At 34.1% G+C, this 13218-nt stretch overlaps 1 protein-coding gene across 3 annotated transcripts in view; it reads right to left on the bottom strand.

The window, feature by feature from the left end:
* CEP350 (centrosomal protein 350) overlaps positions 1-13218 on the bottom strand; it is a 153035-nt gene that overhangs the window by 113638 nt on the left and 26179 nt on the right. For 2 of the 3 annotated variants that reach the window (XM_065936152.1, XM_065936153.1), the window contains exons 4-7: positions 12052-12166; positions 11064-11223; positions 6115-6737; positions 2169-2282 (exon numbers count right to left, since the gene is read on the bottom strand). In XM_065936152.1, coding sequence (XP_065792224.1) covers positions 2169-2282; positions 6115-6737; positions 11064-11223; positions 12052-12166 — 1012 coding nt within the window. The remainder of the gene's footprint in view (positions 1-2168; positions 2283-6114; positions 6738-11063; positions 11224-12051; positions 12167-13218) is intronic. The other variant, XM_065936154.1, reaches the window with a different exon arrangement.

Raw genomic sequence — 13218 nt, 5'->3', positions numbered from 1 at the left:
AATGAAAAAGAGCAGATAAACTTAGGAGGAAACCTAAACACTTATGGTATCATAGATAAAATTCCAAGTGAAGAATTTCAAAGATGAAGTGATTAGTGATATCCAACATTTCTGAGAGAGACTTTATTTTTGAGGCTCCAAAATCACTGCAGATGGTGACTGCGGCCATGAAATTAAAAGACACTGGCTCCTTGGAAGGAAAGTTATGACCAACCTAGACAGTACATTAAAAAGCAGAGACATTCCTTTACCAACAAAGGTCCATCGAGTCAAAGCTATGGTTTTTCCAGTAGTCATGTATGGATATGAAAGTTGGACCATAAAGAAAGCTGAGAACTGAAGAATTGATGCTTCTGAATTGTGGTGTTGGAGAAGACTCTTAAAGAGTCCCTTGGACTGCAAGGAGATCCAACCAGTCCATCCTAAAAGAAATCAGTCCTGAATACACACTGGAAGGACTGATGCTGAAGCTGAAACTCCAATACTTTGGTCACTTGATGCGAAGAGGTGACTCATTTGAAAAGACCCTGATGCTGGGAAAGATTGAAGGCAGGAGGAGAAGGGGACGACAGAGGATGAGATGGTTGGATGGCATCACCGACTCGATGGACATGAATTTGAGCAAGCTCTGGAAGTTGGTTATGGACAGGGAAGCCTAGAGTGCTACAGTCCATGGGGTCACAAAGAGTTGGATACAAATGAGCGACTGAATTGAATTGAATGCTTCTGAGAGATCAAGCAGAATAACAAATGAGAATTACACATTGGATTTAGCAATGTGGAAGTCACTGATGACCTTGGTAACAGCAGTCCAGAGAAGTAGGAGCAAAAACCTAACAGAAAGGATTCAGGAGTAAAATGGAGGAGAAAAATTAGAGACTATGAAGATAAAGCAACTTTCTGAAGCTTCACTGTAAATAAAAGGAGAGAAACAAAGCAGAGTAGGTCAAAAGAAGGGTTCTTTTATGATGGCCCAGATAACAGCATGTTATCAAACACTATGTTGATGAGCATGACCTCACAAGAGAGGGAAAACATGATGATGGGAAAGAGAAAACAGAGTCGTAGTAATGCCCTTAAATACACTAGAGCAAATAGAATTTAATACAGAAGTAGATGGGTTTTGTTTAAGATAGAAGCAGCAGGAGAGATGACCCACCAAAAGAGAAGGCAAACTATAATAGGCAGACCTCTTTAAAAATTCTTTGGCATACATCATTCCACTAGTCTTCTATGAAGCATATTACCATTCTTATTTTACAGATGAGAAAACCAAGGAAGAGAGTTATGTAACACAGATAGTATGAAAAGCTAATTAAGTGGCAGAGTCAGAATTTGAATCCTTGTAAACTAATTCCAAAATCTGTGCTCTTAACTATTGCATTATATTTCCTTTTCATACGATAAAAAATTTCTGAAGATATTGTTCCAAAAATAATAGTAGGAAAATTGGACTGGACAGTTGATGCCATAATATTTATTAGCAGACTCTCTACTAGGGCTTACCAGAAAAATCTCAGGCTTTAGAGTCAGACTGAGTTGGTTTTAAACCTTGGCTTCAATTCTTAACTGCTCTATGCAACCATGGGAAAATTACTCCTTGAGTTTACACTTCGTCAACTGGAAAACATTCAGGAGACTAAGTAACCAGCAGTATCTTGTCCAAAATCATACAAGGTTTCAATATAGTAATATTATATGTATGATCTTCCTATTTTCCTCTTCCAGTCTTCCGTAAGTTCCTCCTATTTCCAATCCTCTAGCACACATTATTCCCTTCCAATAATGTTCATTTTTCTTCCTGCTTTTTGCCCTCGCATTAGTATCTTATCTGCTGCCCACCAAATTACTGACCATTTCAAAGATCTCAGAGGTCTAGTAAACTTCAACTAGGCTGTTATGTTTCCATCAAATCAGACAAGCCCACTCAGAAAGTCCCTTAGTTTAAAAATAGCCTAGTTTCTGTCTTTTCAGCTATATATGCTAATTTAACCCTGGAGCAAAGCCTAGAAGCTAAGAGTCTTGTGACTGACACTATCACTACTTAAGTATACCATGCATTTAGAAATGGGAAATAACTAGTTTCGTGACAATTTTATGTTTCAGTATTGCAACTTAGGTAGTATGCATGATAAAACACTCAAAACCTAGGAACACTCTACTCTCACCTGCAAAGTGAAGTGCTAAGTCACGATACAGTTCTCTACTCATGTTTTGAAACTCAGCCTCCTGCCACACTTTCCCATCAGGTGTTCGAATCTTGGTCTCTGAAGGATTGAAGCCTAATATATAACCAACAATACAAAACATCCTTATCAATACTGCATTCAAAGTTTTGTTACATTCTTAATTTTAAGTGAAATAAATTAATATACTATAAAATTCACTCTTTTAAAGTGTACAACTCCCTTTTTAGGATATGCAGATAGTTATACAACTATCATCACCATCTAATTGTAGAGCATTTTCATCACCCTGAAAAGTAACCCTGTACCCATTAGCAGTTGCTCCCCACACCACTCCCTCTATTCCCTGCCAACTACTCAACTATTTTCTATCTTTATAGATTTGCCTATTCTGGACATTTCCATATAAATAGAATCCTACAATGTGTGGCCTTTTGTGGCTGGCTTCTTTCATTTAAATTTTATTGCTGAATAATACTCCATTGTACAGATATATCAATGTTTGCTTATCCATTTACTAGTTGATGAACATCTGGGCTGTTTCTACTTTTTGGCTATTATGAATAATGTCGTTATAAACATATATGCACAAGGATGTGTGTAAATATACCTTTTTCAATTCCCTTGGGTAGTATATCTAGGAGTGGAATTGCTGGGTCATATGGTAACTCTTATGTTGAACTCGTTAAGGAACTGTCAAGATGTTTTCTAAAGGAGCTGTACCATTTTACATTTTTACCAGCAATTTCTCCATATCCTCACTTGTTGTTGTCTTTTTTTATTATAGTCGCCCTCATAGGTATGAAATGGTATCTCATTGTGGTTTTGATTTGTGCATCCCTAACAATTAAATGTTGAACAGCTTTAGAAGCTTTTAAAAGAGGAATGCATCATGAGCTATACCACATAATGTGTTAACAAGTGCTGTTTGGAAAAGTAAGTTTCAGTTAAACAAAACAATATGCATTTGTTCAAAAAGACTAGAAATGGAGAAGCACCAAATTAAATGATAAAAGAATGTCAATCATAAATTATGGATATCAGAGAAACGAACTACTTTTTCAAGCCTGAGGAGAAACAACAATACTCACTCTTCTTTTCCTTGAAGACAGGCATTAATCACTACCATCTGTCTGATTTTGCCTATGGCTGAACAAATGGACAAGCTTCTGTCTACACAGGCAAAATCAGACAATCAAAGTGTGGAAAACAGTTCCTTAGAACATACTTGTTCAATTTCTCAACAAACATTACACATGTGCTATTCCTAGAAATTATCATTCTAATTTCCTACCTCAAATTTATCACTACTCCTTAAGAAATACACTAAACTTACAATGTTACTTTACAAAAAAGATAAAGTAATGAATATGGATGATAACCAGAATAGTAAAAAGATTTGTATTTTCAAATGGGCTCAACTTACCAAAGAATTGCCATGAAATATTTTGTAAAAATTAAATCAACTTAATGGAGTCAAAAATTGGTAAAAGCACTTTAAAGTGCTTGATAAAATGTTACTGGTAAAATAATTACACATCTAATAGAAAATAATCTATTCAGCTCTTATGACAACAGCATAAGCTTAATTTTACCTGAAATTTGTACCACGGGGCACACACAACTATGCTTATAGCTATATAAACAAAAAGTTTATAAACATAGTGTTTATTGCAAACTACAGTTTATAACAAGAAAGCGTGGCAATTTCATGTAAACCTATCTTCCTCCCAACATTTCTTACCCTCATTCCATCTCTCTACATTCAACCTTATCATTTTTTCTTCTCTTTTCTTTAGGAAATATTTATCTTTATGGGAGCCTTTCTTTATATTTGCATCTTTACTTATAAGTTAACTTTAAGCAGCTTTCAGTATCTACACCAGTTTCTCTTTCTGTTTCCCAGTTTTTATATCCATTCTCTTTGTGCACATTTTTTCTAATTGAATTTATTGAACAGAATAAAAAATTTACTGTGCATTTGTGTCCAAGACACTGTACTAAGCTTTGAAATAAAATACAGATGATCAATATAGGCTCTTAACCTTCTTGAGCATTTAAACCAGAAAGAAAAAGATATGTAAACCACTAAGTATAAAACAAGAAAGAACCACTGTGTTCACTACTTCAAATTTTAAACATACACACATAAATGTAATGTGTTTAGAATGGGTTTCATATACTAACAACTATATAAAAAGACAAAGAAAAATCTCCTTCTCTCTTTTCTCTCTCTCTCTCTCATTTGTGTAAGAGAAAATTATCTCTGGAATGATACATAAATTGTTAACACAAGTAACCTCCAGAAAGGGGACCAGGTGACTGGAGCACAAGAATGATACAGCTTTTCAATGTATGTCTTTTTCGTCTTTTCAACTGCAAATCAAGTGAATTTATTAAGTATTTAAACAAATGAAATTAAAATGTCACTTTAGAATACAGTATATTAAGATACGTTTAATTTACACTGACAAAATGTTAGCAGAAAAACAGTTCTTCACTGTTGGAAAAGATAAATCCACTGCTCAGGATACCACTGGAAACCATATTGTTATGATTTCTGAAATGAATACTATATTTCATTAGTTAACCTCATAAAAGTTACATTCATAATATATTTTAATACGGAAACTAAAGTATTAAAACTAGTAATAAAAGGAATATACAAAATCCAGTCACAACTCAAAGTCATACTTAAGATTTTCACTCTGATTCTTTAAGGTTGCTTTCTTTTCTTAATTTTTAGATTTTTTATAAATTATTAAATAAAACACAGATTCAAATCAACCATCTTAACTCTGCCTTAGTGGAAGAACTTTTGAAACTGCAGACTTTGACTTCTAGAATGAACAAACCTTAAAGGTACAATCTGCATTTAATGAGTCTGATATAAATATAGCCAAAGTTTTGTATAATCACTATCTTAGAACCAGCAAGAACTTCTGACCCCATTATTCACTAATTGCTCTGTCAGCAATATGGACAATTTCTACATGGCACACAACTTGAAGGATAAGAAAGAATTTTATTCAGAGAACTACCCACAATTTTATCATAAATTATCTAGAATAAAATGCTAATTATCTATCTTTAATTCATAATGAATATTACTAGCAAAACATATCACAAAAAAACTGATAAACTGTTCAAACTGTAGATAGTTAAGTTTGTTCTGTTAAAATTAACAGAATAAATCAATCTTGATTATATTTTGATTTTCATACATTTATAAATACTGAACTTGAAAAAGTATCCACAAAAAAAAGGCCAGGATGGTAAGAACTTGAAGACAGAAGTCTAACAGAGTAACCTCATCAATGAATCAAAATTTTACATAGATGACCCTGACCCTGTGAAAATAATTTCAGGAACATAAAAACGCAAACTACTAAAACCACCATATATAAAAACTTGAGTAGGGCTGAAAGCAGAAATTCTCTCTGAAAAGCATCTTCTCAATGGAAATCTGATTTACTGTTTTCTTAAACATGGAGAAAACCCCTGTCAAAATTCTAAGGTTAACAAAACAGGATCAAAATGTCAGTGCCAAGATATTCTGTAACCAAATATTAACTAGCAGTGATTGAACCATCTTTCAAACATTGCTTCTGAAAGAATTTCTAATAACAATGGAAATACAATGGCAGAATAAGAGCAATATTCTTTCAGTTCTCTAAAATTTATACTAATTTTTATTTTCTCTTTTGTTCAACTTATTAAAGGTTCATATGGTAGGTCTCAAACTAAAAGAACCTCTTAAGGGATCTGAATCTGCATTTTTAGCATGCACTTTGAATTAATTTTTTTATGCATTTGATTTGAGAATCACCCCCTATTCTAAAGATGATCCTCTCTACTCGAATACATCCTAGGGAAACAGGGAGACAAGGAGGCTGGAAAAGAGAAGATGCAAACACTGATTACAAACCTTTATATGTTGGAGCAGGTGGTGCTGTTGCCACTTTCCTGACTTTTGCTGTCACTGAGCTGTCAACATTAACAACCATTACTGGATGGTCAATATGACCCAGATTCTGGCCGTGGCCATTTGTTTCTTCTGAGTGTTCCCACTGTTTCCTAATCCGCTCCTTGAGTTTTTCCAGTTTGACATCATGTTGTCGTCGCTTTAGGATATCTAATCTTTGGGAATTACAAGTACTAGTAGAAGACGGAGAAGAGTCAGTTAACCCTAACACTTTTGAATCAATGTTATGGCCCATGTTACACACAGAAGACTTCAAAGTGTTCTCATTTCCTTTTGTTCTATTAGGTTTTTCTTCATCACTTCTCACTGCAGCTGCCACCTTAATCAAACATTCAGAATTTTGCAATGAATCAATTGTCGGTCGATCGTTTAGAAACCTAACAACTGTATCATCGATGGCAGATGATCGGGAGCTCTCAAAATCACAGCAAAGTATATTCTGATCTTCTCGACTGCACATCAACCGGTTCCCATTCTCAGGCTTCTCTTCATTAACATCCACACAATATACATGCTTTGACTCTAAATGGCTGGGACTTATACTGGATGGTGTGCCATGGACTTCCCTATTATTAAAAAAATAATAAGCTTTAAATAAAGAATACAAAAACCAGTCATACAAACTGAATGGAGAACTCTTAAGTAAACATTAGAGATCCCAAAACCTAGACACTCTAGTAGGTTAGAAATAACAAGATAATCATTACTACTATTAAAATTCAATGTTCAATGCCTCCTGGGTATCACAGGTTAGATTATGACAAATAATCTAAATCATAACGTGCATATTATAAAATAAAAACTATGCAAAAGATGCATGCAGAGATTTCCTTAAGAACCCCAGAAAGCAGAATTACAATCTCACTTTGGATATTCACTTGACACTTACTACCAAAACGTACATCTTACTTCTCCATAAAATCTTAAGAACTAGGGGGAAAAGTTCTCAAATTCTGGCATTTCATATATATAACTTCTAAATAGTGTATGAAATTAACAAATAGACTGGGAGTAGAAATAAAGTGGAGGTACAATAAACATTCACCTCCAAATAAATGTGGTTATAAGTAAAGTTAAATCTCTCTGAACTACAGACAACTTTTTTGGCAGCTTTAAATTATGTAAAGCATGTCTAGAAATTCCAGAGTAGGCAAAGAAGACTGCACACAGCCAAAGCACACATCACAAAGTCCATATTCTCTACTCACAAAAACACTAGCAAAAGTACTCCTTCAGAAACTATTTTGATTTTATGTATCATTCTAGTAAGTTATATTTTAGAAACAGAAGCAGTTATTAAAAGGGAGATTAATGAAGACAAGCCTCAGCAGTAGGAAGAAGACATGAAAAACTACCTAACAAAATTATAAAAACAGACATAACAATCTGGTTCTCCAAGTTCTGAAAGAGTAGACATTTGCCACATGTGGCAACTGAGCACTTGAAGAATCCAAATTGAGATGTGCTGTAATGTAAATTATATACCAGATTCTAAAAAATTAAAAAATAAAGACCATAAAACATCTTTGGGTATGTGCAGGTAACTACTAAAAATATTTAAATTACATATGTGTGGTTCACTTTAATGGTGCCATTGTATATTATTGATCTAAATCTTTCACTTTAGGCATAAAACTCTAAATATCACAAAAATTATTAAATTCATGACTCTATTACAGCAAAATATGGTAATTTTGCAGCTATCATGAGTGCACGAGTGTGTGCATTTTTCTAAGGAGACAGTTTACAGCTTTCATCAAATTCTCACTGGGGTCCATGACTCAAAAAACATTAGACCCTCTTCTAAGAGGCTGATTATTAAATAAGATGGGAGCTGAAAACTGAGCTCTGCAGCTTCCACTAGAGATCAAGACTAAATTCAATTATTTTTACTATCTCAACCAGACTGCAACAACTCACTGTTGAAATGATTAAGGTCTAAAATCAGCATATGCAGAGAATAAAATAGGAACCCCTGGTGGCTCAGCAGTAAAGAACCCACCTGCCAATGCAGGAGATGTGGTTCTATGCCTGGGTCAGGAAGATGCCTTGGAGAAGGAAATGGCAACCTACTCCACTATTCTTGCCTGGAAAATCCCACAGACGGAGAAGCCTAGCAAGCTACAGTCCATGGGATCGCAAAGAGTCAGACACAACTTAGCGACTGAACAACAAGAGAAGAAAATAAAAGTATAAAACGGTAGTTTACCTACATGTCTTAATCATAAGGGAAGAACAATTAACCAAAAAAAGTAAAATAGGGACTGCCCTCATAGGCCAATGGCTAAGACTCTGCACTCTCAATGAAGGGGTCCAGGTTCCATCCCCGGTCAGGGAACTAGATCCCACATGCTGCAACTAAAGATCTCAGCAAGCCACAACTAAGACCCAGCAGAGCCAAATTAGATAGATCAAAATAAATGAACTTTTTTTTAAAAAAAGTAATTTCACAGGGTCTTTCACTCACTCACTCATTAAATATCTACTATGAATAAAGATGTTCACTATGCAATTCTTTCAACTTTTCTATAAATATGAAAATTATCATAAATATCTACAGAATATTTAGCTAAATGACAAGCATTAAGATAATGGTTTGGGAATGAGACAGATTTGTAGTTTTACATAAAGTAATGTAATGAGTACACATTTAATCAAAATTATAAAGCAATATGAAAATGTTCCAACAGAGGAAGCACAGGTGATACTAAGTCGCTTCAGTCGTGTCCGACTCCTTATGTCCCTATGGACTACAGCCTGCCAGGCTCCTCTGTCCATAGGATTCTCCAGGCAAGAATACTGAAGTGGGTTGCCATGCCCTCCTCCAGGGGATCTCCCTGACCCAGGGATCGAACCTGAGTCTCTTCTGCCCCCTGCGTTAGCAAGCAGGTTCTTTACCACTTAGTGCCACCTGGGAAGCACAGAGGAAGGGTTGGATAAGCTAGGGAATGAAATGAGCAGTGTTTCATACAGGTGATAAAAGGTGAGTTTTAGATGATGAATGGAGATGGCCAGGTGAAGGGTGTTCTATTCACAGCTATCCTATGGGTATTTGTTTCTTTTCTTAAAAGATACGTAACTACACAATTTTAAATGTGAGGTAGTATTATTTGCAGAAAGAATATTAGAATAGTAATAGTAATTTAGTGATTATGTTTCTAGGCATCTCATTATTCTTTTAAATTTTCCCTTTGTCCTTTTTCTAAACTATGCACTTGTACCCAGATTAAGTCCCTGGCCCCTTATCTATTTATTTTTTTCACTTTTATCACTTCAATGCTACTGACAACTCCCATATTTATATTCACAGCACTGACTTTTTCACACACATTCCTACCTAAACATCCAACTGCCGACTGAATATTTTCACCTAGATATTTCAAAATCGCATCAAACGGAACACAGTGAAAATCAAACCCATAATGTACCTCTGCATGCTTGCGTGCTAAGTTGCTTGTGTCCAACTCTTTGTGACACTATGGACTGTAGCCCACAGGCTCCTCTGTCCATGGGATTCCCCAGGCAAAAATACTGGAGTGGATTGCCATGCCCTCCTCCAGGGGATCTTCCCACCCCAGGGAATGAACCCACGTCACCCGCAGCTCCTGCATTACAGGCAAATAGATTCTTTACCACTGAGCCACCAGGGAAGCATAATTCACCTTTATCACCCAAACTTTTTTATCTCAAATATAAGATGTGAGAGTTGGACCATAAAGAAGGTTGAGTGCTGAAGAACTGATGCTTTTGAACTGTGGTGCTGGAGACTACTCTTTTGAGAGTCCCTTGGACAACAAGCAGATCAAACCATTCAATCCTAAAGGAAATCAACCCTGAATATTCATTGGAAGGACTGATACTGAATGCCACCTGATGTGAAGAACCAACTCATTGGAAAAGATCCTGATGCTGGGAAAGACTGAGGGCAAGACGAGAATGGGGCAATAGAGGATGAGATTGTTGGAAGGCATCACTGAATCAATGGACATGAGCTTGAGCAAACTTGAGGAGATAGTGAAGGACAGGGAAGCCTGGATGCAGTTGATGAGGTCGCAAAGAGTCAGACATGACTTAGCAACTGAAGAATAGCAAGTATAAAAACTAAGTACTTCCCCCCCCAAAAAAAAACTAAGTTTTTTTTTAACAAGCATTATTATTAAACTCCTTAATTTATTTAGTGACACTTTAAAATACTAAAAAATGATTATAAATGAAACAAGGAACTATAAGTTTCAATGTCTATTAATACTATTTGCTATCCTAACAGCAAGAACATATTTCTATCAGTAGTTAAAATGTCCCTCAAATACAAAACTCTTTAATTTTATCTGTTGAATATCCTAAATTAGCTAACAAAAACGCAAAGCATTTTTATATTTATTATTCATATATCAAAATTAATTTATTAATTAAAATTCATTTATCAATCTTGAACATCTAAATTGTTGAAACGAGCCACTGGCAGCAGAGTCAAACAATAAACCAACTCACATTCTCATAAGACAGAAATTTTAGGTAACCGTCCAACTCAAAAAAGAAGAAAACTAAACTATGTGAAGACCACTGTGTAGAACACCCAATCTGAGATATAAAGGAGAAGAAAGTCATACTTCCAGAAACTGAATAATTTGTTTGTAGGAAACATATTACAATGGAGTGGTCTGAAGCAAATATTACTACTTCTCCCCAATATTCAATCTGTAAAAGAACAGAAAGGTAGCATTTCATAATATAAAAGATTTTGCTTTACCTTTTTGGAAAATGGAAAAGGTAATAATACTAGATTCAGAGTGTTATGAAAAACTGAGAAAATAAACTATAATATTAGTACAAATACTACAGGTTAACTCCACAGATAATTAAAAAAAAAAAAAAAAGAAATCCACACTAACCTGTAAGAAACCAAAGGGTCACGAAACTCCACACGATTAATTTTTTTTACATTACTCTCCAGGGTGGTAGCTCTGAGAGGACTACGAGATTTCTCTTTTTGTGATTTAGAAAATTTGGAGGCTGGAGCATTAACCCAAGAATCATCCAGGTATCTACCATCTGAAGAAAAAGGAAATCTATGAAAACATATGATATAAAATACAACTGTCTCTGAACATAGCTAGCATTTAAGAAAATAATTTAGGTATCTTATTGTTTCTGGACTCTCAAGCTGATATCATGCAAGCAGATCAAAAAAATTCAGGTTATATTATTACAGTAACTCAACCTATAGAGAATGACTGCATTCTAAGCAAACAACACAAAGAAAACCTCTAAATAAAATATTCCTTTTTGTCAAAGGCTCTCACTTCAAAAAAGATGCATCAGATAAAACCCAACAGACTCACAGATTAATAAAAAATAATCATAGTTTCAGTTCATCTGCAGGTTTATTTCACTAATTATGCAACCACAAAGTAAAATATATGAAAGGTAACCAAAGAAAATATTGACAGTGTCAATTTATGATAGTACTTGTAAGACAAATATTCTAATTTTGATCATAAATCCCAATCAAAAAAACAAAAGTCTTAAGTCAATTAAATTTCAAACTGAAATACCTGTGAATTTTTTTTAAAAAAGGACATATATAACCCTAAAGACTCAAAATCAAATTCTCACTAACAAATGAAAACTCGCTGCCAAAGGTGATGCTGTGGTGCTAAGTCCCTGATCAAAAGATGGTGAAAACGTCGTCTACAGTCACTGAATATGAGGCTGCTTCATAACTACTCAGTACCAAAGGAAAAAACTAAATGCTGATTAAGCATCCAGTCTCTGACAAAAGAACAAGGAAATATATGGGATTATATGGAGAAATTAAACTGAAATACCAAATATTCATATTTAATATATTTATATCTTTAGAAGTCGCCTCATACATACCTTTTCTACTAATTTTTCTGGTAGCACTCGCAGAAGATTTCTTGGTATCCATGACAGAATTAAACACAGCTGTACTCGTAGGGGCTACTTCCAATTTGTTTTCAATGTGTCTCAGCTAAAAGTTTAAACACCATCAAAACAAATAGGTTAATTCTATTCTAAATCAGCTACCATCAATTTAATTACTTATACTGTCCAACAACTTTCTCTAAAGGAGAAAAAACTTAGGAATGCTTTATTTTAACTAAAAATAATAGTTTTTCTATTATTTACTACCTAAGCAATTGGCCAATGCTGCCCAAATCTGGACACAAAAATCAAAATGTCTATAGAATACCAAGAGTTTTCTAATTGACCTGTTGATGTATTTTTTTTAATTGTTGAGTTTTTTAAAAGCAGTAAATTTTCTGATATTGTATGTTGCGTATCATTATGCTACATATTTTGTGTGTTTCTACATATTTTATGTGTTTTACATGCAAAAATGAGGAAATAACAATTCCTCTAGACTAAAATTTAGGATTATTTAAATAGTCACAACTTTTTATCATTTTATATCTACAAAATAAGTTTCACAATAAGGACAAAGTTAATAAGATAAAATTCAGGTTTCCAAGCACTACAGTTAAGTTGACTTTTGATATAACCATCAATGACTTTAAAAAGTATTTTCTCCTAAATTTCTACAGGAGAAAACTTGAAGAAAACAGAAAAAAGTAGAAAAAAATTAATCAAAATTCCAAAATTCCACCAAAAAGAGATAAAACTTTGTGTAAAATTCTGATTTATCTTCTTTCAGATTTTTCCAGTGCAGTGTACTCACAAAATTGGAATAATCCTTTATATATTAACAGTTCTTTATCAGATTGTCCCCCCATTTATATTATGAACCATTGATCACTCCTAAAAATTATTTTTAAAAACCCAATAATTTTTTAAAAAAAAACTATTAACAATTCAGCACTAAGCCAGCTTAGCTCTAAATTTAATTGGTGATAAAAACTATTCTTACATTATAAATGTACAATGCTCACAGAGAATATATGCTGATTGCTACATTCATAGACCCAAAATTTGACTCTGCATTATGACCAAATCTAGGTTATAGTACCTTTTCCAGATTGACCTTCAAATCAGTTCAAAAGATTTTAGGACAAAGTATCAAAT

Source organism: Muntiacus reevesi, chromosome 5 (genome assembly GCF_963930625.1).
Source record: "Muntiacus reevesi chromosome 5, mMunRee1.1, whole genome shotgun sequence".
NCBI lineage: Eukaryota > Metazoa > Chordata > Mammalia > Artiodactyla > Cervidae > Muntiacus > Muntiacus reevesi.
This window is presented reverse-complemented; position numbering and strand designations above follow the sequence as displayed.